The 26,226-nt window shown below is 47.1% G+C and overlaps 2 protein-coding genes across 4 annotated transcripts in view; one reads left to right on the top strand and one right to left on the bottom strand.

Moving 5' to 3' along the window:
- Positions 1–2,472: 2,472 nt before the first annotated feature.
- LOC8031455 (clathrin interactor 1) lies at positions 2,473–5,162 on the bottom strand. 2 transcript variants are annotated; one of them, XM_002405701.4, is made up of 5 exons: positions 5,043–5,162; positions 4,386–4,487; positions 3,703–4,269; positions 3,334–3,633; positions 2,473–3,260 (listed from the first exon to the last, which is right to left on the bottom strand). In XM_002405701.4, the coding sequence occupies exons 2-5, from the start codon at positions 4,424–4,426 to the stop codon at positions 2,714–2,716; spliced, it is 1,455 nt and encodes a 484-aa protein (XP_002405745.1). In that variant the 5' UTR covers positions 4,427–4,487; positions 5,043–5,162; the 3' UTR covers positions 2,473–2,713. The 2 variants fall into 2 exon arrangements, with proteins under 2 accessions (XP_002405745.1, XP_040356528.1); XM_040500594.1 differs by lacking the exon at positions 5,043–5,162 and adding an exon at positions 4,763–5,038.
- A 666-nt stretch (positions 5,163–5,828) lies between these two features.
- LOC8031456 (protein phosphatase PP2A 55 kDa regulatory subunit) overlaps positions 5,829–26,226 on the top strand; it is a 33,945-nt gene continuing 13,547 nt past the window's right edge. Inside the window, exons 1-7 of one of the 2 annotated variants that reach the window (XM_029969997.4) lie at positions 5,829–6,030; positions 6,151–6,216; positions 6,897–6,994; positions 13,464–13,902; positions 16,295–16,459; positions 16,522–16,783; positions 16,840–16,963. In XM_029969997.4, the coding sequence (XP_029825857.1) occupies positions 6,024–6,030; positions 6,151–6,216; positions 6,897–6,994; positions 13,464–13,902; positions 16,295–16,459; positions 16,522–16,783; positions 16,840–16,963 (1,161 nt within the window). In that variant the 5' untranslated portion in view covers positions 5,829–6,023. Of the gene's footprint in view, positions 6,031–6,150; positions 6,217–6,896; positions 6,995–12,293; positions 12,451–13,463; positions 13,903–16,294; positions 16,460–16,521; positions 16,784–16,839; positions 16,964–26,226 lie in introns of those variants that run through there. The other variant, XM_042287318.1, reaches the window with a different exon arrangement.

Here is a 26,226-nt window from a genome sequence, read left to right as displayed (position 1 = left end):
TTGTTAGAGGTACGAAACCGATTATAACTGAAAAACGGATTTCTGGAAATTTTTGCTCTAGGCAGACTCGTCGAAACACTTCCTTCTTGGACCTTCGTAGGGCGTGTAATCTTGCATAATGTCAAGCATGCTGCTACTTGCAAATCAGTGGAATTGGGGACTTTGGAGGACAGGGCGCTAAAGTTAGTCGATCACCTCAATCACCAGGGATGGTCACAATGTCTTGCATTCAGTTCAAAGCTGGACGACAGTGTTCGAAAACTACACTGGCAGTCGGTATCGTTTGAATCTTACAAAAGACGGAAGAGCAAGTGCTTTCCTCGTTGCCAAAACATTTTGCTTGAGGACAATTCAGTGTTTGTAGCCCCGCCGAATAGAATCACTTGGATGAAAAAAACATGTAAAACTATGGATGATCATGTTAAAGAGTAGTTAGACTTTGGTCCATACTCCGACCAGTCTGTAGTTTGCAAATATATATTCTGTTGCATTATGATAAGCATGAAGAAATATAACGTAAGGGTTTAGAGAAGTAGTATGTTGACCCCTTCCGAAATTCAATCTGGCGATTTTGATCACTATCCTCATGTGAGAAATGCCATCTGTGCCATACTAATCAACGTTACTAGATCCAAGCCAGTTGAGAAGCTTCCTAGAACGCCAGGCGCCGGTTCGTGACGCCTGTGCTCAGTGGCACTTGCTACACTGTCGGCCCGTCCAATGGACAGAAGGGGCGGTACCGGTCGAACATAGAGTGCACATTACCTGTGGTAGAAAGGGAATCTATCGTGGTTTTTAGGGTAAACAAAGTTTGCACAAAAGTCTGCGTAAAAAGTGTTGTTTGAAAGCTGTCCTTCGTTGCCTGTAGAGGCGTTGACGCTGGTGGCGCTAGAAACGCCCTCCGCCTGTATTTGCTTGTGTGCAGGCAACAGAGAAGAACCAATTTCGAACGCTACTCTTCCGTGGAGCTTGTCAACTCATCTAAGAATGTTGGTACTAACGGCAACTTTCTAGTGACCGATGAACGAAGACACTGAAGATGCTTCTTTTATTCAATCTGAGCGGCATACAATTGGTTCTAAAGCTCTTTGGTGTATCGAATTTTATCGAGGGGGGTCTTTGCGAGTTGGAGCTTCGTTCTGACAGGTTGCATCTTTGTCACCATCGAAAACGAAAGTGATCAAGAAAGAACTGCAGAGTAAACACTTCCTCTCCCGCAATTGACTTGCAAAAGTGACAGTGCCCGATAAAATACAAGTTCATTGCCGCCAATTGTACGCCAAAAATTAAGCTGCTATATGAGCCACCAGATGGCACTGAATTTCGGAAAGGGTCTATTAAATTTGAATTGTTAGTTTATTATTAGTATTTTCACCAACAATCACCGTTTCTAATGTCTGTACAAAACACTTCGCTGGAATACTCAGATTTTGAACAAACAGATAAACACCAAAAAACATCCATAGCTTTTCGTTAAAAATAAACACTTGAAAATCTTCAGCCTACATAAAATGCAACATAGGGGAAACATAAAATGGAAGTTGAAAACATTTCAGAGAATATATTCTTGCGAGGAGCAAGTTAAAAGCCCCATCTCCATATGCTACTTGCATCAACATTGCCATATGAAACAAGAATATTGCCAAATAGATACCTGTCAATAGATAGCAATTGCTGTATCTGGGTCTGCACTGTATCTGCCCCCGCGCCGTTATCCACTGTTTAGTTGGAGCGCATGATTAGGCTTGCAACAGTGCTTGCATGTATAAACAAAACCTTTCTGGGGCTACAGATCACATGCCTTTTCCTTTAACAACATTGGGACTGAGCTTAAGGGAGGGTATTAGCTAGATAGCATAACCATCAAACAAGTCACACCACCGTCTGAACGAAACTCTAGGCAACAGGAGCAAATTGGTGATGCAGCACGCGATAAACGAGAAGATATGCAGTAGACTGGACGAGTGCAACAGGAGTATTGAAAGACTGCACTCTGGAACCGCTGCAATTTGTCATATTGCAGGATACAACCCCCCCCCCCCCCCCCCCCCCCCCCCAAATATTTGAGGATTGCAACACCATACGTAACCTCATTATCACAGCTGGGTTATTTGAGCAAAACAAGATATGGATTCCATATGGAACATCTGCTCTGCAGCAAAGTTCTCATTGCAAATTCAATAACCATTTGTACAAACAACCCTGTAACTACAAGCTTTGTTTGCAAAGTGGGTATACGGAAAAGTGCCCACGCAGCCGTCCCGACGTGGCGCTTGTCGCAGATGCAGGGGCGGTGCACGAGGTGGTGCCCAGTCGGGGTGAGCAGTTCCAGGAGTGCCGTGCCCGGCCTGTGCTGTGCAGGCCCAAGCTGCTCCCACTGCAGAGCATGAGCCTGGAGAAGCTGGAGCGGCTGCAGGCTGAAGCCCAGCAGAGGGCCAGGCAGAGCACCTAGCACCAGGGACACACACCATGCAACAAGATGCCAGAGTTTTATTAAAAATAGACGTCGAGCTCGCGAGGAGGCAGGCCGACCCTGGAGATGCTTTGTTCTATTGCTTTATTCTGCCAGGGCGGAGCAGGGGGGTGCCACTTGAGCACAATTTTCTTTCTGCCTGTCCCGGGTTACGCAAGTAGGGGAACAGTGGAAGCACCAGTCGAGGGGCAGCCAGCCCCGTGATATGTGCCCCCGCTGGGGCCGCTCCGTGTCGGGGCCTCATTGCAGCCGGCCCAGGGAGCTGGCCCCGCCGGCTGCCAGCTGGTTCATGGAGGGTGCCACGGGCTTTGCATACCTGCTGCTCAGACTCAGGTTGTCCACACTTATGTTGATGCTGCCAGTGTCCACCCACGTCTTACCGCACTTGTTGGTCTGCAGGGTGCCTGGCGAGGTAGGGCCAGGCCCCAGTAGGGGGGCAGGCCCAGCGGGGCTGGGCATCAGCACCGTAGTCGGCTGCTGGCCGAGATGGAAGCCTGGCTGTTGGGCCATGTGGAATGTCATCTGCTGCTGGACCATGGGAAAGCCCATGGTCAGGCCGGCCGGATGGCCCACAGGGAAGGGCTGTCCCAGTGGGATGCCGGCCGAGCCCAGGGGCATAGGGAGGCTAGTGGGTGGGCTGGTCTGCAAGTTTTGCTGCACCGGAAGGCCAGGGCTTGCCTGGAGGTTTTGCTGCAAGCTCACGGGTTGCACTGGGAGGTCAAGAAGCCCCGCAGGGAGGCTGCTTGTCGAGCTGCAGGATGCGAAGTCTGAGAAGTCGTCATGGGCACTGCACAGAGAGGGGGGGGGGAGGGGGGACTTTTGAGAGTCCGCGGCACAGGGGTCAGCACATGGGCACCTACCTGGGAGTAGCTGCACTCTGGAATTGACTGAAGTCTGCGAAGTCGCCATTGGCCGTGGCAGCGGCCGGTGGGGGCGGCTCGGGAGCACTGAGAATGTCTCCCAGAAGGTCGGTGGCCACAGTGTGTTGTACTGGCGTCGGGGTTGGGGCAGGGGGGCTTGGTGACTTCGCACCGGGTTCTCGGCCATAGTTGGCAGCAGCCCCCAAGTCGAGTTTCTTGGCTTGAGGTTTCCAGCTGGCAGTGCGGGGCTCATCCCGGTAGGCAGCACCGGTGGTCCGCTCCTCGCGTTCCTCGTCGTTGCTGCGGGTGGCGAAACGGCGTCAGGAGCCCCCCGCCCCCGTCGGTGGTCCCTGACGCGGTAGCACTCACCTGTTTTCGGGGGAGTCCTCGAAGCTGTGCCGACGGCCAAGCCGGGAGCCCTGGTCAAAATCGAGGTCGTCCATGTCGGTCTTCTTGCGGTCGCCGTACCGGAAGCCGAGCGACTCGCCCGAGAGGCCGATGTACTTGTCCTTGGCTTTCTTAGCCTTCTTACGTTCCTCGCGTAACCGCTCGTCGTCCTGGATAAAGTCTATCAGATCTTTCACCTTCTGGCGCACGTTGACACCCTGGTCTTTGCCGATCTCGTCGACGAAAGAGTAGTTTTCGAGGCTGCGCAGGTCGTAGATGTGCTCTCGGGCCGAGGTGACGACCCGCTCGGAGCCGTTGCGCACCAGGTAGTCGAGCAGCAGCAGGCCCTTGTAGGGCCGCCTGTAGCAGCGCTTGTTGTCTTGCAGGATGCGCTTCCACAGCATGCCCATCACCTCCGGGAAGTTGTCGTACGAGAAGGTGGCCTGGGCGATTTCCTGCATCAGCTGGCCGGGGGGTCCCCAGGCCACGTCGTTGGTGGCCTCCCGCACCTTGGCCTCCATCTCCGTGTAGTTCATCACCATGTTAGTGCTGCGCGACGCCCGGGTACCCCGTTAGCACCCGCCGAAGCGGCGCCGGACGGGGAAAGTCCGGCCGCCTAGGCCTACCGCCAGCTGGAATCGGCCGGCCGAAGCTGGCCTACTTACGCTTTATCCACCAGCTCTTTGATCTTCCATGGCATGTTCATGGTGCTCGGACGGAATGGGCCACCACCCAGCGGCTCTCGGCTTCCACGCTCAACTCTGTGCCTAGAAAATAAGTTCACGGCTCTAACCAGTTACCTACGACATGGGAGATGGCCGCCCTGTCACGTGACCTAACAAGTGCATTTTTTAAAGCTGCCACGCCGGCCGCCAGGTGGCTGCTGGCCCCGCGCCAAATTGCGGTGGCAGCAAAGGTGTAGGGGGCGGTGTCAGTGGTGTCCCGGCCGGTCCCGGCTATCCCACTTGTTTCACAACCTTGACCCCGCGACGCGCGTATGGTCAAAAGGATCGCGTGCCTCTGGCCACCAGCTGGCCCCTACCTGGCTGCTGGTGTCGACCACGCGCATCGCCTTCTACGCGTCGGGGGCTGCCCGCAACGTGCGTCGCTCGCGCGCGTCGTCTGCAACGCGAGATCCGCGTGTCGCAGACACCGAAACCTGGCAGGTATCGTCGCCGCATTGCCGTCTTCGACTGCAAGCCCGCGGTTGACCGCCGAAGCGTGGTCCCATCGCCACGTAGCGAAGTATGCCAAGGGTGGACGGATGCGCACTTGTGCCAATAAATCAACCAATGACTGCGTCCGTCGGCGCAACCACTTACTTGGCTGTTCCCACTTCTTCGCTCACCCAGTTTCACGTTCGTTCGTGGCTGACGGCGGGGAGCCTCTTATCGAGTAGCGCCTTTCAGACACCGCCTTATCTGGAGTGCGGCGCACTTGGAATTGCGACACCCCTAATTTCGTCCTGATGCGATTAGATCGACGCACCTCTTCATTTTTTTCTCCAGATGTCGCTGACCGCGTCAAAGCTAGCATTTGCCTTTTGTTTGTGAATAAACGAGTGCAGAACACTCTGGTCGTGGTGTTGGTTCTCTTTTGCATTTTGTCTGGAAAGTTTGGGTTAATCAGTCGATATCAAAAATAAAGCGAACACGGCGCCAACGGCAGAACAGTACGGGTACGGCTGTGTTAACTTGTCACAGATTAGTTAGTTCAGTCACGTGGTCATTTCGGACGCCCCACCAGCTTGACACTCTTCTAATTTTGTTCGTTTCTCGTGATTGCTAATCATTTCGTGAACAGCGTCCGCGGTAGATGTCAACAACGGACGCACGGTGGTCCGAAGTTCGCTGCCTGCTAGTGAACCTGGGACGGAGAGAGAACAAGTTTCCGGACAGTTGACACGCTAACAAAAACAAGATCATTTCTAAAATTCCGGATAGGAAACCGCTCGCGCAGTGCCCGAGCTAAATGTAGAGCTGGTAGTACCCAGCCAGCCTAGCTTTGAAAACTTTGTTCGTTGGCGTCCTTCCCGCCGAGCAGCCTTTCCAGTCCACATTACAAGCGGCGGCTATGTCCAGTCACAACAAAAGCCAGGAACGCTCTCTTCCCGTCGTGCCCTGCGCATTTGACGTCATTGTGGCGCTTCTGACGGGGAGTGCGCCATCTTGAAATCCTTTTCTGCTGTTGGGTTGCAAATCCAAAGCCATCGAATGAAATTTAGATGCTTAGTAGCGTCAGTAACTGTTAGCTAATTTTTCAAGCTTAACAAATAACGTTTTGCGCTATTTATCGCGACTGGAATGGCAGGTAAACGGCTGATTCCCGATTGAAAACTCAGCTCTCCTCTGCAATGGCAGCCGCTTTGGTGCCGGGTAGGGACAAAAGTGACTGTTTATCTCATTGTGCTTTTTCCTTTCGGTCTCTCAGGCAATGGAGAAATCCAGTGGTGTTTCTCCCAAGTCAAGGGGACTTTGGATGACGACGTGACCGAAGGCAAGTGAGCTATATTTGCTGTACAAGGCTTAGGCTGCCATCAAAATTTTGTAAACTTGGGGAGGTGGGGGGAGGGGGACCGAAAAGTTGCTACTGTAGTTTTTCTCCACTGTTAACCGCTTCCGCGCGTTACTCGAGCACCCGCTTCTTGAGACGATTGCCCTTAAAAGTGTGTCTTCTTGGTAATATTTGTTACTTTATTGTCAGCATAGGTGAAATTAGCTGGTGCGGTTATTGCATTACGGCGACGAATGCTGTCGCGAAGCTCTGCGATTTTCAGGAGCGTCCAGCGGGAGCAACGGTTCACTCGGTGCCTGCCGTACGGCGCCTCTATTTATAACGAAAACTGACAGCACCGATATACGTTGCAGTATGCCAAAAGTGACCTTGGTAGAATTGCGCACGGCCGATTGCTTTTCTTCTGCCCGTCGCCGGCTGCGCCGGACCCTTGCCGCTGTTTTTTCTGTTGCTTTCTTTTTGTTTGCTTCGAGCGGAGACTGGACCTTTCGAAAGTGGGCATCGGGCCTCTTTCCTCTTGCAACGGGCGGGTTTTGGATATCCTGTTTTTGAGCCTCTTGCTCGGACCGTGCAACCAGCATTGCTAGTATAACGAGAACTCGGGATTGCGCCTATGCCAGGAGTGTGCTCGGAATAGAGAATCATTTGCTCTTCGTGTGCAGCGGACATAATTTCCTGCGTCGAGTTCAACCACGATGGAGACCTGTTGGCGACGGGGGACAAAGGGGGCCGTGTGGTTATCTTCCAAAGGGACCCTGCGGTGAGTAGAGGCTTTTGGTGGGGCCGAGGGAAAAAGCGCCCCCGGGGCTGTCCGTTGGTCGTGGTCCGACATCGGTAACCACGGCAGCTACAGGCCCTTCGGCGGGGTCAGGGCCTTCTGGACATTCCCTTTTTGTTGTCTACTCGATGAGCTCGTGAAGGAAAAGTCCCTGGTTCATAGTTTGAGTTTTAGGGGCTTTGTGGGTATCGTTTGTCTCTGCTTTTGGAGCTTACATAGCAACAAGTGGCTGTTAGGTGCCCAGTGCATGAGTTTGACCATTACAAGGAGGAGATGGATGGGAATGTGTTCTTCAGAATTACGAGGGTTGCTGTAGTGGTTGTGTTTTGCAAGGTGGGAACTGTTGTGTTTGAACCTGGGGTAGGTCATTTTCATAGAGATCTTGTCCAATTAGTCTGAGGCTCACAAACACCTTTTCCCTCTTTTAACCTTTCAGTTTGTACCCGCTTGTTGAGCCAAACGGCAGTCAGCATTTTTAATGAAGCCAGTTGTCATTGGCTATAATGCCACCCCTGAGGGAGTGAATGTGAACCTAGTGCTCACCAGGTGTACAACTGCCAGTTATTTGGCAGAGTTTAGCCAGGTTTTGCTGATGAGGGGCATTGGTAAAGCACGTTTTTATGTCCAGCTTTTGTTTTTGCTAAAATGCACTTATCTGGGGAGTCAGTCGGCTTTCCAACTTGGCATACTGTTTAACTGGGTAGTTGGCATGCCTAATATTAACTTTTTATTCTTTCATTGTTGCTTCATATATGGTGTAACAAATCTAAATTTATTTTTCCAAATATAAAATTGTCTATCAGGGATCATTTGACATAGGTGTTGCTCCAGCACATAAAATTGGTAGAATAATGATTGAAATAAGCCAGCATTGGTGCATAAATGGGTGTGGAAACGTAACATTGTTAATGCTCTAAATGTTGCTTCAGTTGCCTTAGCCTTCTGTCACAATCCTTGAGAAGGCAATGTTATCATGGCCAGTGTCATGGTATCTGGCATAGTACTAGGCAAGGTAATGGGATTGGAATTATCATAAATGCAGCATGATCAAGATGGTCTGTGTTTATTTTGTTTACACTGCTTAATCAAGAAAGTCATGTACATGTATTAGTGTTTTCAAATTTATATTGACAGTGAAAACCATAAATACTGTGCCCTCTTTTGGTATTTGTAATTTTGCATGGAATATCTATGAAGAGGATTCAGGATCTGCTGTTCCGTTCAATTAATGACTAATGAAATGATGCGTGATTGAGTATGTGAGCGCAATCTCCAGATGGCAGCAATACTTTCCTGATAATGCTGCAAATGGAGGAAGGCAAAAAGGATAAATTATCTTTGGACTTCTTAGTTTTACTGAGAGTGCTTATTGTCATGATGGCCACAAAATTTCTCTATGAAACTGCATTTTGGGTTATAGTTTTACTGGAAATGTGGTCAAGCTTGATCGAGCACCCACCCTTTGTCTTTCAGAATCGCCGAGAGTTCACAAAGTAGGTATAAATCTGCCTTGAATATGTGTTTGCCGCAGTTATCGCATTTTTGAGTGGGCACTTGTGCTACTTAAAGGGACCGTGAATACGATTTCGAACTTTTTTTTAGAAAAGGATGTTTTCCGACTCTCTAGAGACCTGGCAATAAGCTCAATATTTTTATACAGTTTTGTGAAGCTTATTGTTTCTATAAAATAAATCAAAACAAACTAAAGTTTGGCTTTCCCTTCATACAACCTCTCTCAAAACTGAGGTGATGTCAGTGTTGGGTAAAGTACATCTAAAAAGTACTTGAAGTGAAGTACAAAGTAAATGAGCGGTTATGTATTTCAAGTAAAGTAGTAAGTCCACCGTGCTCAATACTATGAATGCAATACACTTTCAAACAAGAGTGTACAATTACTTTTTACCACAATCTTTCATGATACCATTTCATTCCCCTATTTCACTGAATGGGCATATTAAATTTTTCCAAGGAGCGCCACTGTCGCACCCCCATTTTGGAGGTCGCGTTTTGCATGTTTTTGTTTCGGTGGCTTTCAACTTCTAAAATGCAGCTAAGCCACGCTGAAAGAAATGGTCAGACAAGGCGTGACACGCAATGTGACTTACGTGGGATGAGAAAGAGACCTCGAAGATGCCGGCCACGGTGGTTGATGCCAGCGCACCTATAGTCCGTTGCAACTCAAGAACGAAGGGAGAGGATAAGACGGGCCGGGGAGGAGGAAGCAGACGGAACGCTGGTGCAGAAAGGGGGAAACCTCCTTCTCTCTTTAGCGTTCCGCCTGCTTCCTCCTCCCCGGCCCGTCTTACCCTCGCCCTGCGTTCTTGAGTTGCAACATACTATAGTGAGTGACGTCAAGTGAATAACACCTATTGGCAGCGTGCTTGAACTACAGAGGGCGCTTCTCTAGCTATCATCATCATCTTTTGTGACATCGTGGGTAGTAGACTGCGCAGATCTTGGACCCCTCAGCTTATCAGCTTGATTCATGCGCTGTTTGGGTACCGCGCGGCAAAGCCTGTTTCATGCATTGTGTTTATTTGTTAAAGTGATATTAGTAGTGGGACATTTTACCAATCCTTGAAAACGTGCCACGCATAGTCATGCTAACAAACACTTTTGGCGCTGAGTTGTCGAGCTGGTATTGTGGTGTGCTGTTCTCTGCCCCAGTACAAAAAGCTGGATAACGAAAATAGAAATATCCACTCTTTGCTTCGCTACAACATCTACAACTCTAAATATGGTGTATTTTTTTATTATGATTCAGACAAAATAAAATTGAGAAAGGAATGTCTCATCAAATTGAAAATAAGAAAGCGAAATTCAAGAACCTCTCGCGTGTGTAGTAAACACTTTAGTGAAAGCGACTCCGTGTATCCTGTTGTTTCTAATGTATTCTTTGAGTGCTGGTCTCTCAAGATTTCCAAGTCGATTCCTCTTTTTAATTTTGTCAACCAGTAAACAAACATTTTCTCCAACTAACTGGCAGGGAGAAGCGGCTTCGGGAGTCGTTTCAACTAAATCCTTGTTCACACAGTCGACGTGAAATGTGTGTGGCCCCCTTGTGATTGAAGTTTTTTTAAATAGTAAGCCGGTGATACTTCAGCGTTCCAAAAAATGAGGTATAGGCCTCCTGCGCTGAAGCTTTGAACAAACTGGTGCCCTCATTCTGGGTAGTACAAGCTCACCTGATTGGGCCTCGCACTACTTATGGCATGTTGGCTGAGCTTTTTTCTTTCTGTGAGTTGCTGAAGAACTGAAGAAACCTTTGGTCTTCCGAAATCTGCTAGATTCAATGCTAAAAGACGATAGAAAGTGCCAGGTTCATGCCACCACTGCTAGGGTATGCATCTCTTATCTCCGCATGGCAACATAAAAAAATCTGGCGTCCCAAAGCTTTTTTTTTCCCCCTTTCTTTTTGGAACGCGTGAAACGGTGTCTCTTCGCTCATGCTTTTAGCGTCTTAGCTTTACCTGTACTTCGACGGTGTTCGAATGTTTCTTTGTATTTTCCTCATGATCTTACATTCTGCACCAGAGGAGGCAGTTTCAGACGCTCAAGTTTGTACTACCTGAAACAAGTCCTAACGAGTCCCTTTTGTTGTGCCCCCTGGCCGACGCAGGAGGCCTATATACCTGCTTCGAATTACTACCGTTTGTATGTTTAATTTTGCTGACCCAAAGAGTTGCATAATGCATAATGCGCTCCTCAGCTAGCAATTTAAAATTTGTAAGCAATTCTTAGTACTAATCAATCGCATGAATTTTCTGAGCCATAACCAATAATTTTAAGAAGTTAAAAAAAATTTCCGCTTTTTTTTTTTTAGCAGAAGTCGTGATGGGACAAACTTCTTTGCCACGTGTTCGATGCTGAAGGAGCTAAGCGTCAGTTGCTGACAAACATTTGCTCGTCAGCAACGGTCGATTCGCACTTGGATAGAAGCGTTGGTATCGACAAGCTCAGTGTAGCTAAAATAAGTGTCCACGCTTTGCAGCACAAACTTCAAGGCGCTGTTATTCATTAGAAATATCACTCGCAAAACGCCATATTTATTTCTCAAATAAATAAACTGTTTTTAATCAGCATAGGTTCCGAGGCGAGAGCGTCTGCCTACGGATCCCCCTGTGGCGGGTTCGAATCCCGGCCGAGGTGCCCGCAATCTGACAGAGGCTTATTGCGGAGAAGACGCCGTGGTAACCGAGCTTTCGGTTGCACGTCAAAAGATCCCCACGTGGTCGAAGTTAATCCTCAGTCCTCCGCTGGGGCGTCCCAGATGCCCGTCGTTGGTTTGGCACGTAAAACCCCCAAATTTGACTTTTAATCAGCGTAGATGCGAACTAGCATTGACACTCCTCAGCTAGCTATTATATAGTGCGTCGTCAGCTCACAGCCTACCCACTCTGCCACAGGACAGTGCCCTCAAGGTGGCTCCTCCAAAACTTCTCGTCGCCAAGTGTTTTTTTTTTGTTTACTGGTATTCATTGCCGTAGGGGTAGTTGGGGGTGCATCAGTTATTATCGGAAATGGCGGCGATTATGGGATAAAGTTGAGTGGTTTCAGAGTTAACAAAGCACCATTTTGTGATACAAAATACAATAGAGTATGAGGGAAACATACTTTCAGTAAAGTACAAGTATTCTAAACCTCCTTGAAATAGTACTTTAAGTGCAATGTACTTCCCAACACTGGCTGACCTCAACAGGGAGCCATTTGTTTCGGTGGAGCTTGGTGGTTATGAGCTTTGGTGACACGGTGAGCTGTAGCGGCGCTTTGGAGTTTAAGAGCGTTGTACCACGTTGCCACTGCGAGTAACCAGGACATTCGTGCTTCGTATGCTGCTTGCCAAGCTACTTCTTGAATTGGTTGCCATGCTTCACACGAGGCACAGATGACCCGGTGACTCGTGGTGATCTGTCAACACAAGGCAGTCAAACGCAGCTGTGTGTATGAATGTTATTTTTTGTTGCCATTGTTTATTGCTATTGCCGATCGCATTGCGAGCAGCGCCATTACATTACGAAGAACCATAATTGTTGTGTCGCTGTTACATAGCATGTGAGACAGAACACTGTGACAGGCTTAATGCGGATGTCATCTGCTTTTTTAACCCAAGACATGACAAGTATGGTCGTGCTCGAAGAGGCTCAGCGTAAAAGTGATGGAGACATAGGCAAGCGCAGGGGCGTTTGCTGATGTCCTCCTTCCTGCATATTCGCGCACATCACCTCAGTACACCACAGGGGCAGAAAGGTTTCGTTGAATGAAAGGCTGAATGAATGCGCAGGAAAGATCGGGGCGTGCTAGACGAGGTCTGACAGAAGCTTTTTGACGTGGACCCGGAGGAGTTCTGGAAACTGCAGCACGTCAGCCTGGAACAGTTTTTGCAGCTCCCTTCACGTGTGGAACCAAGAATCGCGCGACAAAACAGACAAATCACAATGGTGCGCCATTTTCGTTTTTCTCATGAGAAAGAAACTCTTTCACCATTGCCAAACTGAATGCTTTTCAAATCAGTCTTCGCCCAATATTCACGAGTAAAAAACGCTTCACTATTTAAGTCTATGCATCAACGGACTGAAATAATATTTCTATTGCAGTAAATCTTTCTCACGAAATTATATGGTTTTCGTTGTTATTAAATTAAAAAAGAAAACAACAGTTTACAATTGAAATAGAAGACAGCCGGATTTCGCTGATTTTGACCAATCGTGCTACGAGCCTAACTTGATGTGGTGATCCTTGTGACTCAAAAGCTAAATTTTTTTATCAGTCTCAGTAGTCGCTGTCATTGGTTCCAGCATGATTATTGCTAGATCTGGTAAATGATGACTTCTATCTCAATCATTCAGAAACAGAACTTCCAAATCGTTTTCATGGTCCCTTTAATAATAAACAAATTAATTTTCGTGCACCATTGTTGGTGAGAGTTTGCCGTCTAGCGGGTGTATGCTGTGGACGAGGTATTTTGCGGCTGCTTTTTTTACCTTCATTTGATCGCATGAACAAGTTCTGAACTCTAATACATGAGCTGGTTTATAAACCCAATTATCCCAATTTGAAAACCTTGTTCCCAGAAGGAATTAAGCGAAGCAGCACTAGCAAAATGTGAAACTTTTCACCTCTCGAAAGGGGTCACTTGGAGTGCCTACATGTTTGGTGGAATTGTGTGTCACGATGTTAGTGCCACCAGTACACAAAATTTGCGCGGACCGACGCCGTACATGAGACGGCTGGCTCCCAAGTGAAGCATTTGCCCACAAATGTCTAGCTGGTGGCTTTGAATCTCAGCCAAAGCCCCCGCAAGCCGGTAGTGGCTCATATCAATGCAATATGCAGTGGCACATGGCCCCCGAAATTTTGTTTCTGCATACTTCCACCCACGTCGGCGGGCCGAGTGTTTCTGATTGGGAAGTTTGGCAGTTGGCTCACCCGCGGCACGTCGCCCACTTTGCAGTCGTGGCAGAGCCAGCCTCGGAGAGGGGAGTACAATGTGTACAGCACGTTTCAAAGTCACGAGCCGGAGTTTGACTACCTCAAGAGCCTGGAGATTGAGGAGAAGATCAACAAGATCCGGTGGCTGCGCCGGAAGAACCAGGCGCACTTCCTCTTGTCGACCAACGACAAGACGATCAAGCTGTGGAAGGTGTCGGAGCGGGACAAGCGCATCGACGGCTACAGCTCCCGGGGGGACGTGGGGGGGCTGCCGGCGCTGCGTGTGCCCACCCTGCAGCCCATGGAGCTGCTGGTGGAGGCGACACCCCGGCGCATCTTTGCCAATGCGCACACGTACCACATCAATTCCATCTCGGTCAACAGCGACCAGGAGACGTACCTGTCCGCCGACGACCTTCGGATCAACCTGTGGCACCTGGAGATTACGGACCAAAGCTTCAGTATCCTTTCTCGTGGCGTTGTAGCACGTCGGGGCTTTTGTTTTCCACTTTTGCGGGTAGAGTCTGATGTCCCGACCTTGGTTAAGTTGGTGCCCATGTATAGAGGCCGAACACCCGTGTACCCTTGGAGGGGCTTTTCAGGGTGGGAAGCTACAAAGGGGCCCTGTAGCGAAAGTACCGTCTGTTTTTGTGGGATGATGTGTGTTGCATATGGTCTACGTAAGATTGCAGTGCCTGATGTGGACTTTAAAGCCAACCCCTTAAGTGGGGACCCTCGGTGAGTTTTTAATTCACTCAAAAGGCTTGAAGTGAAATTTAATTTTGTTTATAGTGTAAAGGAATAACGAACGTCTTGTTGCATTGAAATACAGAGAAAGGGAGGTGCAGTTCATTTTTATGCATTTGATATTTACAGTAGGTTTTAGAGACTGGTGTTTTCACTAGTGGATTTCGGAAAAATAAATGGCCGGCGTGACTTGTGAACAGTTTTTCCTGTTAGTGAGCATATATTCGTGTCAGTCATTGTTGTCACTTTGGTGAAGCAATGCCGAGATTTCTGCATCTGTCAAAACTTTTCGCTGCATCCGCGCATCCATGATCCAGAACCAGAATGAATGAGAAGAGAGGCGACATTTCCTACCGGAGCAATTAAATTATTTCACCGGCCAGCGAATGCAAATAAACCTCAACATGTCTGGTATTGTGTTCGACGGGCGGCAGCGCCTATAACCTCTGTCAAAAATTGGCACCTGTTTTGCAGCACGCTCCTTTCATCCAAAAAAACTGTCTCGTGTCTGTGCTCGCTTTCACTTTAAGAAAAAAAGGAATTTTTGCGCATTGTTCATACGCCACGCGAAGTAGTTCTTATAATAGGTGGTCGTCGGAGGAGGAAGCAATGCTTTTTTGCATTTGAAACACATCTTGATAAGATAAGGTATATCCAATCTAAAATGTACCTACATGTGTCTTAATTCTCTGTTAAAAGAGGAAATAGTAATGCTCTGCGTGGAGCCAGACTTTTTTTTACTGCGGTTCTGGAGGTGAAGACTGGTATAGGCACTCCCCATTTCAAGGTCATAATTGAGGCACATCTGAAGATGCACTCCCCAGTTAGAGGGAAGCTGAAAAGCTTCTTGAAAAAAAAAAAAATAGTAAGAGGTGAATTCTGGCGTATTTTTGTCCCGTGAATTTGTATATCACGAGCATTTGACCGGAACGGATTAATAGAAAGAGAAAAACCCCGAAAACCAACTGCTGGGTGTGACATCATACCCAGAGGTTTCAACTGCATTGCGCTTGCCGCTTCAGTTTATAATTTCATGTGGTTCACTAGTCACTACTTTACTAAAGGCCTCGAAGGGGCCCTGAAGAGGTTTCTGAGATCGCCTGAATATGAGGATAACTCACTCTGGTGGGCTCTGAGCATCCTGCAAATACCTAAATCAGAAGCATGGGCAGCCGATTTCCATTTAAAAAAAAACAGATTGCAACACACCGAGGTCATCTCCGGCGGTAGGAGCAGCATGTTCCAGCAATCAGGACGACATGTGACCAATTAAAACGCGGCATTTCTGGGAGATTGCAAATGCTGTTATTACAAAATCTGTATGCTTTTGTAGATAATAAGAGTATCAGACAAATGTGTATTTTTTGCCGAAAGAAAACATAATTACTGCAATATTTGTTTCAAAACAGCGTACTATGCTTTTTTGTTTTTTCCGTGTTCCATAGGAGTTATGTGTTCGGTTGTCTGCTGGTCTGCTCAAGCGCGCGCTCGCTGGGCTAATTTATCGGCGTCAGGTTAGCGAAAGCCATGGCGCGATGGTACACAATTGAGTTTGTCTGCTACAACAGTACGATTGACTAAAAAAAACTCGCCGAAGTCCAGGTGTCCGGGCGGCGAGCCGCGTTCATTCGAGATATCATTTCGCGGGTCCACCGGTCGGAGACTCAAGGATCCTTCGCTTGCTATTGGCTGACAAGGTCCTGGTTTCGAAACATGCTCCTTACATTGCCTGAGATGACCTCGGTGTGTTGCGAGTTTCGATTGATTTTTTATTAGGAAAATCTGTTGTGCATCACAAAGATTTAGGGATTTCTAAGATGCTTAGAGCCAGCAGAGTGAATTATCGCCATATTTATGTGATCTCAGAAACCTCCTCAGGTACCTTTAAGTTTTGTAACAGTTGGGCTAGGAGGGCTTAGAGGTTCAGCGATAGTGTATGCAAGCTGAAAATTTTTGCTCAATTTATTTGGGAAACTTTTGTTTTTGCAGCTAGTTTCCCTGAAATTTGTACCTAAAACACTTTGCAGCCCTGGTTGATTTGTGTTTGAGATGTTAGGCAGTGTGGGATTTGTTTATTTTTTTGCTTAACCCACCCACTTCCCCCAGATATTGTAGATATTAAACCGACCAACATGGAGGAACTGACGGAAGTAATAACGGCGGCTGAGTTCCACCCGTCTCAGTGCCATATGTTTGTGTACAGCAGCAGTAAGGGCACCATCCGGCTATGCGACATGCGTGCGGCAGCCCTCTGCGACCAGCATGCGAAACGTGAGTGGTGGTCTGGCGGTGTGGTGGCAGGGACTGACGCACCAACACTCTTCCCTCTGCAGTGTTTGAGGAGCCGGAGGATCCGACCAACCGGAGCTTCTTCTCCGAGATCATCTCGAGCATCTCGGATGTGCGGTTCAGCAATAACGGCCGCTACATGATCTCGAGGGACTACTTGTCTGTCAAAGTGTGGGACTTGAACATGGACAGTAAACCCGTGGAGTGCTACAATGTGCACGAGTACCTGCGCTCGAAGCTGTGCAGCCTCTACGAGAACGACTGCATCTTCGACAAGTTTGAGTGCTGCTGGAACGGCACGGACAGGTGAGCCGACTGGTGCAAGTGCTTGTCGGGGGCGCTGATCGTTGGCCCCTTTGCAGTTCCATCATGACGGGCTCGTACAACAACTTCTTCCGGGTGTTTGACCGGACGGCCAAAAGGGACGTGACGCTCGAGGCTTCGCGGGAAATTGCCAAGCCCCGGACGGTGTTGAAGGCTCGAAAGGTGGGTGGTGTAGTGCCCGGCCGGTGTGCTGTAAGGTCATCGAATGTTTGCAATGGTGGCTCTGCACCACGGCAAAAGGGAGGCTCGCATAGGTGCAACAGCATCCACATGGCATCCTGTTGCCTCCATGCGACATGGCTACATGGCATCAGCTGAGGCAAGGTAGTGTCGCTTCCTGGAATTGGTCAATAATCTTGCAATTGCTGTTTCTTCCTAAATTAATTTTATGTGCAAATATTGTCACAAAGTCACCCGAACATCATTTGCTGCCACTTTACATTTATTATATTTTTTGATGTTTAAAGTTGTGCCACGTGATGTGGGGCCTCAACCCTGTGAAACAATGCAGGGCTGGAACATTTGCGCCATTTTGCGCCATACGCATTTGTCTGCGTCATGTTGTGGAAACTGCGCCACAGCCAATACCTGGCGCCATTATGCACCAAATCGCAGAACGTGCGCCAAAAAAAAATTGTATTTTCTCTTGGTTTCAATTTCTATCGACTCGATTGGCAACAATGAGCGCGTTCAGCTGCGTCGGCCTTGCAATAATTTGCTCTCTTTATTCTTCCTGTGTATCCCGAGTCTTGAAGCGCGCGAAAGAAATCGGAGGTCTGATTTCAAGCACTACAGCACCTGCTACTAGATTGTTATTCTTCAACCATAAGCGGTTAAGCAAGTTGGCCGATGTGAGGTCGAGCCGTTAAGCGTCAGATTGCCTTGGGTTCTGCGGCCCGGGATCCAAACGTCAGCCAGTTAAAAACAAATGAGCGAAATATTCCTTTTAGTACTTCATTGTTAGAAGTTGGAATCACATTCCCGCAAGAAAAATCGTTATTTGATAACTTCTGAAACGCGGCCCGATCCGAAACCTTGCCGGCCAGCAGCTCTCGTGCGAGCGGTACATCTGCTCGGCGTACTTTAGCCTTGTTCCTTATTGCTTCGAATACGATAACTCCATTAATCGTAGTCTGCTGCTTCAATATTGAGTTGCACAATAGGATAAACTCAAAATTTGTTTCCCTGTTCCTTCGTGCAACTGCACATCCGTTTAAGCACGTCACATGGTTCGCACATATAATTACTATGTCGAGCACGTGTGGGTTTTGCGATAAGCAGTGCTGCTTTGCATTTTGAGCTGCTGAAAGCCACTCAGAAAATATCAAGGAACGCTATCTTCAGAAACATGTGGTTATTGCCTTTTGGTTCTCATTAAGGCTCACAAAGTTTCAAGTTTTTGCATCCTTCACAATGTTATCCCATCTAACGAGGTCTCTAACCACTCGTGTTCATATGTGCTGCTAAGTACAATTGAGATTGCTTCCGTGCTTGTCTAAAACACAAACTGAAATGCAATGAAAACTAATCTGGGCTGCTCTTAACCTGCTCCAAAATGTAGTTCTAGCTGCTTCAACCTGCTCCAAAACAGCTGTTTCAGCTGCTCCCATGGCTGCTCCCAAGTACATTTCATGAGTTCCACCCCTGCAATATTATTGGCGACTCGACTGACCTAAAGGGGATGTGCTTATCAGGCAAAATGATGGACGATAGGAGATCTGTTTTATCATTCAGCATGCAAAAACATTTCCGATGACTTGCGTTGCAGCGTAGATTCAAGATGCAATGTGAAATCAAAGTGTGTTTTGTACACAAAGAACCTTGTAGTTGCCACCAAGAGTGACTTGGTGGCAAGATAAAAATCCTGTAAATGTTTTCTTCTTTTTTTTTTTTTTTGCCATCTTAATTTTTGCATTTTGGCGAAGCTGAACCCGGCTGGCGGGTTCAAATCCTGGCCAGATTGCGAATTTTCGGTTGCACGTCAAGAAATCTCCAGGTGGCCGAAATTAATCCCCAGTCCTCCTCTGGGGCGTGCCAGATTCCCGTCGTTGATTTGGCTTTGAGGTAAAACTAGACTTTCGGTTTATTTTGAATTTACTAAATTTCAAGAGGTGAAGTATCAAATATCCCAAGTATTGTGTTAACTAAGCATCATCTGAGTAGTCATTAAAGTGCAGATAAGAGTTTCCGTTGTCTTTGTCGGATGAGCTTTGTACATCCTCCTTGGGTGCATGTTTCAAGGAAGCAGTGAATGGCCTGTGGCGATAGGTTTGTAAAATTCTGGTACAAGTGATTTTAGGGAACAAGCTAATTGTGGCACCTGTCACTGAGGCTCGAACTGCCGTCACAAGCAGAAAAAAAAAAAAAAAAGCTATGTTAATGGAGCTTTTTTTATTGATATATTCCGGATAAACAAGGTGATGCCTCTCACAATGTGTTAAGTCTGCTAGTTAAAATCTTTCTCCAGGAGTATAAGACCACAGGAAACATTCCTGATGGTGAACAAAGTGGAGGTTCTCAATATTGCTTATACATTATTGACATTTAGCCTGACTTGTTAGCATGACCCATGTTTTGTGAGTAGTAGAGGATTCGCTAACGTTAGGTCTTCCCTTAAATTAGGCTCTGGCAGGTGTGAGAAATGGGCTTGCATGCCATCATGATGGCATTTAAAAATGTCTTAACATTAAGATTCATGTGAGATCAGTCTGGTTGGGTGGAATAATTAAAAACGGGGGACGTCCAACAAAGCCCGTATTAGGAACCCTATGTTTCAAGCCTTGGACATATGCGAATGGTAAAGAACAAAGATTTATTTGTTTCCTGGCGTGGTTTGTATGTGCCACAACCCCAAGAAAATTCGCTGTTGGTGGTTGGTTTCAACGTTGAGAATGGGAGCGTTCTGAAAGTCGATGCGGTAATCTTTGACGTCGCAGTGTTTAGCAACCGCGCTGCGCTCGTGGTCAAACTTGTGAACACCGTTTTGGAGTTGGATTCTCTCCTAAAAGTTCTTGGTTTCGCTGATGTACGTGACTGGAGAATCCGCATATGGAATTCTATAAACGACACCTTGCACTCTCTCTTTAAGTGGGCGATCTTTCAGTCGTTGCATAAGTTGTCCAAATGTTGATATTGGCTTGTGGGCGAATCTGGATCCCCTCTCTAGCCAGCACACGTGCCAGCACCTCACTTGTTCCTGGTATATAGGGAACACTGATGTGCGTGGTTGGCTGAGGTGCATACTTGGCTGCTGGCACTGATGACTTTTCTTCATAAGATGGGTAGTGCGGTGGATAAAACTGCTCAAGTAGCCATTCTTCTTGAGGTCAGCAAAGACAGTTTGATCTTTTCTTCTCTCGGCCTCAGCCGAGCAAATATTCTATTACCTGGACAAGTGTCCTGACAACCGACGCCTTGTGACTGGCAGGATGGTTTGAAAACCGTCCCAGTGTGGGTGGGTTTTCTGGATTCAGAAAATGCCAGCTCTTTCTTTTTTCTTGTTCTGCACACCACACACATTTGAGAATGTGTGTGGTGACATCCGAATTTGTGAATGTTTTAAATACCTAGGGTCCTGATTTCTTTTTTTTTTTTATTGAGTTTTAAGAGTTTATTTACCTTCTTCTTTGCTGAGTTTACTTTTCTGGCAATTTACATTCTTTGACTCTGTTCTTGTCAGCAGTTTTCACTAACAGCTTCATGGGAAAACATGTTGCGAGTTAACATTGTTTTTAATCTCGTGGATGAAAGAAAGTGCACATCATTAAGATGTACCCTGCCCTTGTTCATCTCTTATTTTGTTGTGGCACCATTGAGTCATGATTTAGTTTTTCTTTGTAAACAAGCATGTGAAAACATGTTGCCTATAATACCAAGAAGCGAAAGCAAACGACCATGGCAAGCTATACATGTCAATGGCCTTAACAGTCTTAGATTAGAGCTTGTAGTGAAATCAAGCATACTTGGCAAGGTTTTTGTCTTTGATAAGCCCCCTTTTGATGGTGCGCAGGGAATGGAGATAGCTTTAAGCCCGGCATGCAGTGTGAGAGCATTGACCACTGGACAGCACGCAGTTTCCATTCATAGCTTCCACTGTTAACAATAACATTTATCCATACTAAATCTTGGCCCTGGAGCAAAAGGGGAACAAACACCGCCTGCTTACAGTATTATGAAACTCCTCCCTGTGAGCCCTAAGCCTGAAACATCAACAATTGATTGCACAGTCCACATGCTTAGCTTGATCCGTCGTCCTGGAAAGACGTTGAGAATAAGACCCTTTGCCAATCATCTGTGATTGAAAAGCAACTCCGCTTCATTTTTGTTTTTAAAGATACAATGCAGACCCCTCAGAATCACCTAGGAAGACCTCACGTCAAATATTACGGCGTAGTTCTAAATGTTTTTTAAACGGTCCGGCAAACTTCGCAACTCGCCAAGTTGCCAAAATCGGCTGGCTTGAGCGGGTGAATGGAGGCACGACCAACAGCGTTGTCGAGGCTATGGCGTGGGCGTAGCCAACATTGAGCTAAACATAATCACGATTGCCCCCTTTTGCTTGTTTTTACTTTTCCGGGCAAGCGTAACGGGTGACGTCAGCATTGTCTCCTCTCGGCGCCTGCGCAGTGCGTTTGGGAGCCGTCCGGCCGCCCTGCGTGGTCCCGCCGTTACCGCCGTCTCCCTCGTCACAACTGCCGTCATCTTCTCACCGTTTGTGATTGTTGTCTTTCGGAGTTTCATTCACAGTACGCAAACTATGTGCGCAGTCTTATGCCGCAGTTGTTTAGACGTCATTGAATGTTGTAGACCCCAAAAGGTGGCAAAAAGTGCGGTGCAGACACTTGCGCCTGGCACACTCCTGCCCCAATCCCGCCGGCCGTCGTGCAGAGGATCATGTGACATCTCGTATTACGTGATAGCCATGTTCTTCGCAGCCGGATGCCAATGTTGCCGGACGGAGCCGAAGTTTCGGTTTCTGCTTATGTTTAAAATTACCGTAATATCCCGAGTCATCGCCCACCCCCCCTACCGCCTGAAATTCGTTAAAAAAGTGAGGTGGGCCATGTCTCGGTGGGTGAGCACAAACACTTGAAAAAAAAGCGGAAAAAACCGCCTATTTTTCTCTGCGTATCTAGCGCTGATGCACAAGAGATACATCAAACTCAAAACTCGATTTAGTTTCATTGTTTTATAGAAAAAATGCTCACGAAAGAATATTTTACTATAGCGAAGTCATACTCGCATACGCGCTAGAAACACCGCCGATCTGCATATAGCGCGAACGTTTGTTCCGTGAAAGAATGTCACCATTATGTTCTCCTAGTTAGTAAAAAAAAAGAAAGAAAAGTCTACAAGAAATTAGAAAAACCGACCAGGCGCAACGAGCCAGCGAGCGAGCGAGCGAGCGGACCAAAGAAGCGACCAAGAGCAATGCTGGGAAAGCGGGAAAGCAGGCGGTCGAAGTTGGCAAATACTTTGGCGTCGGGCCAAGTCGGGCGCCTTGTCAATTGCAAGCTCTTGCGCAACTTGTTTGGTGCATACATACGTGCGTCCGTGCACGGCGGGCTATCAATGCACGGTTGGGACGCTCTGCAAACGTCTGTATATGACGTTCCAGCAAAGCTTTGTTTACGCTTTGGCTTCGCCTAAAATGTTGCACAACCGCGGTCGCGACGGGCGGGAAGGAGCGGGTTCGCGGTGACCTTACTTCGGCGGAGACAGACTTTGACCTAACACTCCGCGGTTACGTTAACAAACTCTTATTATGTTATCTCCATCGTTTTCTTTTCGCACGGATACACGACCACTTTGGGGTCGCTCACGGAGGAAATGCGTAAACAAAAATAAGTGTCTTTCCCTCCTTGGTTTTACTTTGTCACGGACGTCCTCCAACTGTAAGGTCCGCGACCGCGTCATTCGGGTAGGATGAGTGTTCGCGGATCGCAGAGTCCGCGCTGGGGTATTTGAAGGGGTGGGCGATGACTCGGTGTTTTTTCGGAAATCGATATTGGCCCAAAAAATGGGGTGGGCGATGGCTCAGGGACGGGCGATGACTCGGGATATTACGGTAGATTTAAAAATATCTATCCCCTTTTTCGCGAAGCAAATGACGCAGTGTCCTTTACAAGGGCTTTTTAATCTAAAACCACTCATTATTCCGAAATCTCCGAAATTGAGCAGAGTTGCCCCTTAAAGGGACTATGGAGACGGTTTTATTTAATTTTTTTAAGTGGTGTTTTTATGCTTCTTGGGAACATAGCATGCTGCCCAATTTTTAGTAGACATTTGTGACGCGTATTTCTGTGCCTGCGAAAGAAGTAAAGAAACAGAAACTGAACAATCTCCATTCTCGTTTCTGGGGCTTCGAAAACGGAGGTGACGTAGGGAGTGACGTCAAGTGTGAATAGTCGGTATCGGTAGTATTTAGGAGATCGAGACTCTGGTTATTGCGGTGGGTTATAGCAGCGCGGTGGCGCGGTTGTTCCGTCGAATCTGTCAACATGGACGGCAATGCCGCTCTCGTGAGCGAGTTCGAGTTTCCGTTCAGTGACCTAACACCAACGGAACGGGAGTATGTGTGTGGCGGCCTCCGCCGTCACCCGACGGCGACCACCCAGCCGGCAACGAGCGGCCCGCATGCCAAAGGACAGGGACGCGGGGTGAGATGCCGAGGGGAAAGTGGCAGCGATTCGGCTGTTCCGGGAACCGGTTCCTCCACGGGGTACGCTCCCCAAGAAGGAGAAAATAAACAGCGCCATTTTTGGTTTTCACCAAAGTCGGGCGTTCTCTTTTTGTCGTCAAAGAACACGTACAGCAACCCACACGTTAAAACTAGCGTCGCCCCAACGAATACTGGTCTTCGGTCGACCGTTAGAACAGCCATCTACAGCGCACAAATTTGGCGTGACTACCATTTTGCAGAATCCTTCGAGTACCGTGTTCTTTCTTTATTTTATTTTGATTGCCCATAGTTGCTCGTTTCGCGTCCAGCGTTGCCAAGAGAAAAACAATTATGCTGTTTTATTTACAGTTTAATAATCATTTTCGGTCCGATTTATACCTTTCATGGTTATTCAAGCGGAAATTAGAACAGTATTCCTAAAAATCGCGAACCAAAACGTGACCGAGGGCACGTCTCTCGTTTCGACCAATCGCTGACGCGTCTCTTGTGACGTCGAGCTTTTTGGCCCCGCATCGGTCACGTAAGCTCCGCTTCTCCTGGCTTTTCCCGCAACTCTCGGGGCGTCGCCCCAGTCGATCCCGGTATGATTATTACCGCAACTGTTTAATTGATTTGCGCGGCACACAAGCGCCGGTTTCGGCCGAAATTCGGGCAACGGGGCCTGAAGTGTGCCTGGGACCCAGTTCGGTCCCCAAAAAGATGTCCGAAATTGCCTTCATTGTCCTTTTAAGATGAACCCTGGTGTAAAACTGTCAACTTAAAAAAAGAAATAATAATTTTTTGGTGCATGCCAGGAGTATCCGAGTTATTCAAATGATTAAAAATTGACAATATTTTATTAGTGTATTTCTTTATTTGTTCTATCGGTTTTCTATGGCAAAACAACCCTAGTGCTAACTAAATGCAGGCAATGGAAGGTAGACATCAGGGATGGGCAGTATTTGAAATACATGTACAGTAAAACCTCGTTATAAAGAAGTTGAAGGAGCGGTCATAATTATTTCGTTATAACCATTAGTTTGTTATAGCCAATATCCATTTCTTCCAACTATTCAAGCAAGGGGAATTATGATTGCTTTGTTATATCCATTAGTTTGTTATATCCCATTTTGTTATAACGAGGTTTTACTGTATTTGAAATACTTTGTGTATTTTGCATTTGTATTTAATTACAAATTGGGTAATGTATTTGACGTGTGTATTTAAATACTAAAACGTGAGTATTTTAAATACAATTTTGTGGGCGAAAATACATCCCTCAAATTTATTGTTACTGTCCAGAGCAGGAGGAAAACTATGTTTTGCACTGAATGCAGTGTCTCCCAATCAAGCACTAGCGTTTATTGACTTTGTGATTACGGTGCTAGTTCAGGGCAAGAATAGTGACGAAATCGACGTTCACAGGCTGTGATTACGGTGCTAGTTCAGGGCAAGAATAGTGACGAAATCGACGTTCACAGGCAGACTGGCTGAATGAGTGCCTGTGACAACTTGTGATGCTTTCCAGCCTGATTTCCATCCATATTTTTGTCTGGAACATTCTAAATGCGCGGGTCGTCCAGATTTTCGTAACTGGTGCGAGTTGCAACAATAAAAAATTTTCGAGCTAGTGCTGCGCGTCTTGGTCGTCTAGGTTCTTTGTTGGTCTATACCAAAATGTAATTGACAAAGAACGCTGCTTGAAGCTCTGTACTTTTTTCACCTATTACGTCCAAGCTGATTACATTTTTTTGTGATTATATTTCTATTACGTTACTAAAGCCTCGCACACTAACTCCCGAGTGTGCGATGCAAAATTAAAATGAGATACCCAGAAACCCGTTACTGGTGCCCTGAAGTCTCAGACGCAAATCTTGAGGAATGTATTTGGAAAAGTATTTAGAGGAGACCAAATACATTTGGTTGTATTTGTATCTTGTACTTAAATGCTTTTTTGGAAATTATAATTAGATTTGTAATTAAATACATTATTGATGAAGTATTTTGTGTTTGTATTTCGATACATATTTGCATGTATTTTGCCCATCCCTGGTAGACATACATTGATCTGCCAAAATGTTATGAGCACCCACCTATACCGCATTTATCCAGGTCAGTGCCTTGAGTAAGATTGTACCAGATTCATATGCACAGGCCGCGCAATTCCTGTAGATTACGAGAAGGTGGTTTGTGAGCTCTGAGCTCCCAGATGTGCTCAATGGGACTGATATCTGACGATTTATGTAGTCAGGACATCAACTGGAATTCATCATCATGCTTTTCAATCCACTGGAGCACTAATCTGGCCTAGTGACATAGAGCGTTGTCCCGTTGAAAGATTGCATTTCTTGTGGGTAAGACAAGCCACGAAGGGTTAACTGGTCAGCAGTGATCTCGACATCACCATCTGCCCTTTGTCAGAGTCGCTTGAATCGGCAGCCTTTCGCGTTACACGCACACATAGTCGACAATATATACAATACCTCTCTCCCTGGCAACCATTATCCACCATCCGCTTCAAAAAATGGTAGATGGCACGGATCAGTCAGGCACGCTCATTCCCACGATGTAGGGGTGGTCTTAATGCTTTGTCTGGTATGTGGACTTGTATAATCACTGTCAAGATAAGAATGGTGGGGTCTCTTTCCAATGCCTGGCCTCCAGCATGCATGGGCTGTGTCATACGTTGGCTGCACTTGCGGCTCGCGATGTGCCGAAGTATCATCAAGGGTACGGAACTCGCGATGGAGGCGGGAGAACTGAT

The sequence above is a fragment of the Ixodes scapularis genome, unplaced genomic scaffold (genome assembly GCF_016920785.2).
Source record: "Ixodes scapularis isolate PalLabHiFi unplaced genomic scaffold, ASM1692078v2 PGA_scaffold9__187_contigs__length_104089568, whole genome shotgun sequence".
Lineage (NCBI taxonomy): Eukaryota > Metazoa > Arthropoda > Arachnida > Ixodida > Ixodidae > Ixodes > Ixodes scapularis.
This window is presented reverse-complemented; position numbering and strand designations above follow the sequence as displayed.